Source organism: Antrostomus carolinensis, unplaced genomic scaffold (genome assembly GCF_000700745.2).
Source record: "Antrostomus carolinensis isolate BGI_N321 unplaced genomic scaffold, ASM70074v2 scaffold28297, whole genome shotgun sequence".
Classification (NCBI taxonomy): Eukaryota; Metazoa; Chordata; class Aves; order Caprimulgiformes; family Caprimulgidae; genus Antrostomus; species Antrostomus carolinensis.
Genome location: NW_010328498.1, coordinates 3,725 through 5,733, shown reverse-complemented (window position 1 = coordinate 5,733; position 2,009 = coordinate 3,725). Strand labels below are relative to the sequence as shown.

Here is a 2,009-nt window from a genome sequence, read left to right as displayed (position 1 = left end):
GTTCTAACTCTGCTCACATCCCATCTCCACAGCAAAATGACAACACAGACCCATCCTGCACCTCCTGCCTGTGCTGGGCAGCCCCCAGGAGCCACTGCTGGGCTGGCAGAGCCGAGCTGTTACCTTTTCAAGTGCTCCAGCAGGAAGAGGAAGGTGATGAGGTTGGGGTCAGGCAGCGAGCGGAGAAGATGCATCATGCAGTTCTCCTTGGCAGCAGGATCTGAGAGGGCTGGAGACAAGGAGGGAGAGGGCTCAGGACAGGGCTGGTGACATCTCATGCAGCAGCAGGACCAGACACCTCCCGGCAGCTGGTGCAGGAGCAGCCAACCCTGCCCTGCAAGGCTGTGCCTGCACCCCGGGGAGCAGCACCATGAGCTCCGAGCTGGCCTGGAGCCGGCAAGGACAGCCAGGACCAAGCTGAGTCCGCTGCTGAGCTGGGAAGAGCCCTCAGGAGTCTCCCATCCTGGAGCAGGCAAAGCCAGACAGAGCCACGCTTGGGCACTGACCCCCTCCCCAGCCCCGAGCCCTTACCGATCCCCTCCATGAAGGCCGGGTAGAGTCTGTCAGTGAGCAGGGGCTCGGGCAGCTCGCGGAAGTACAGCTTCAGCGTGCCAGCGATGGCGTTGATGTCCATGTCACTCAGCATGACGAGGATGTCCTTGTTATCTGTTCAGAGAGCACCCACAGGTGATGTCTCCTTCCCCTCTGTGTCTCAAGCCCCTGCATCACCCCAGCTATCCGGGCAGGCTGCGGGATGGGGGGGCAGGGACAGCACTGCCGGGTCCACGGCCCCATTTAGCCAGGCTGGGGCTGGGAAGAGCCGAGCAGTTCCCACGTGGCTGGGCAACGGGACACGGAGCAATTTGCAAATCCATTTGCAACACTGCCCTGAGTCAATGTCTCGCAGGAGCCGGCCAGGCAGCTCAGAGACACCATGGCACAAACAAGGCTGGGACCTCTGGGCTTTTGCTGTCCCAGCTACACCCTCCTCCTCACCCTCAGCCCCTTCCTGGGCACACCGGCACATTTTTCACACGTGCAGTGCAATAACCAGAGCCTGGGCTTGCAGGGCAGGAGCCCAGGAAGGTCTCAGTGCCTGCGAACCCTCCCAGGGCACCACGATGTGAAGTGTGACTGTCCCTCAGGACACTCACTTGCATCAAAGACAGCTTTCAACGCCTGGATGTCAGTGGCGACACCAGAGATCCTGTAGATCCCGACCTCTTCGATGCCCCTCTTCTCCACCTCCTCGATGCACTGGCGCACGATGTAAGGCACCTTGGAGCGCTCGCGCCTGGCTCGGAAAACAGAACTGTCAGCAAAGATTCCAAAGGGACCCCACGGCGGCCAGCCCAGCCCTGCACAGCCCAGGTCAGGGGCAGGACCAGCATGCTGGGTAGGAAGGACGGGGCTGGCAAAGGAACGGGCAAGTCCCCAGCAGAGAGCAAAAGCTGAGCTCTCCAGTGTTGGTGGGAGCAAGGGGATATGGTGCAAGGACAGAGCAGGTCCCCCGAGTCCTCCAACCCCACACCCACAGGGACCAGAGCAGATGAACCTCCCAGCCCCACACATACTTTGTCACGACGCTGATTTTGACCCCGAAGACGCCAGTCTGCTTTTTGGATGGGGTCCTCTTCAGGCTCATGTCTCTACTCGTGAACTTCATGGAGAACTCCACCTTGATCTGCAGGAGACAGGTGGTGAGTCACAGCACCCCAGCCCTGGCCCGTGACCTCCACATCTCACAAAGGCACAGCACAGCCCCAGGGAAGGGGCTGCCATCAACGTGAGGGGCTGTGGGTCTGCATGGCCCCACTTACCCCGTTCATCTCAATCACATCCATGTGCCAGTTCTTCGTCTGCACGGCCTGAGGGTCCAGCTGTGGGGAGAGATGGTGTGTGAGCTCCGCAGGGACGCAGCCCCATGCCAGCCCCGCTGCTGCCCCAGCCCGGTGGTCCCTGAAGCCTCCAACCCACAGATGGCGTCAGGCACAGGACATGCTCTTCCC

General features: G+C 61.2%; 1 protein-coding gene across 1 annotated transcript in view; it reads right to left on the bottom strand.

The window, feature by feature from the left end:
• Positions 1–1,880, bottom strand: part of LOC104528309 (active breakpoint cluster region-related protein-like) — a gene marked incomplete at its 5' end in the record, with an annotated part of 4,035 nt that extends 2,155 nt beyond the window's left edge. The window contains 5 exons of the mRNA XM_010172277.1: positions 124–229; positions 532–666; positions 1,155–1,294; positions 1,575–1,684; positions 1,821–1,880. Coding sequence (XP_010170579.1) covers positions 124–229; positions 532–666; positions 1,155–1,294; positions 1,575–1,684; positions 1,821–1,880 — 551 coding nt within the window. The remainder of the gene's footprint in view (positions 1–123; positions 230–531; positions 667–1,154; positions 1,295–1,574; positions 1,685–1,820) is intronic.
• Between the last annotated feature and the right edge of the window lie 129 nt (positions 1,881–2,009).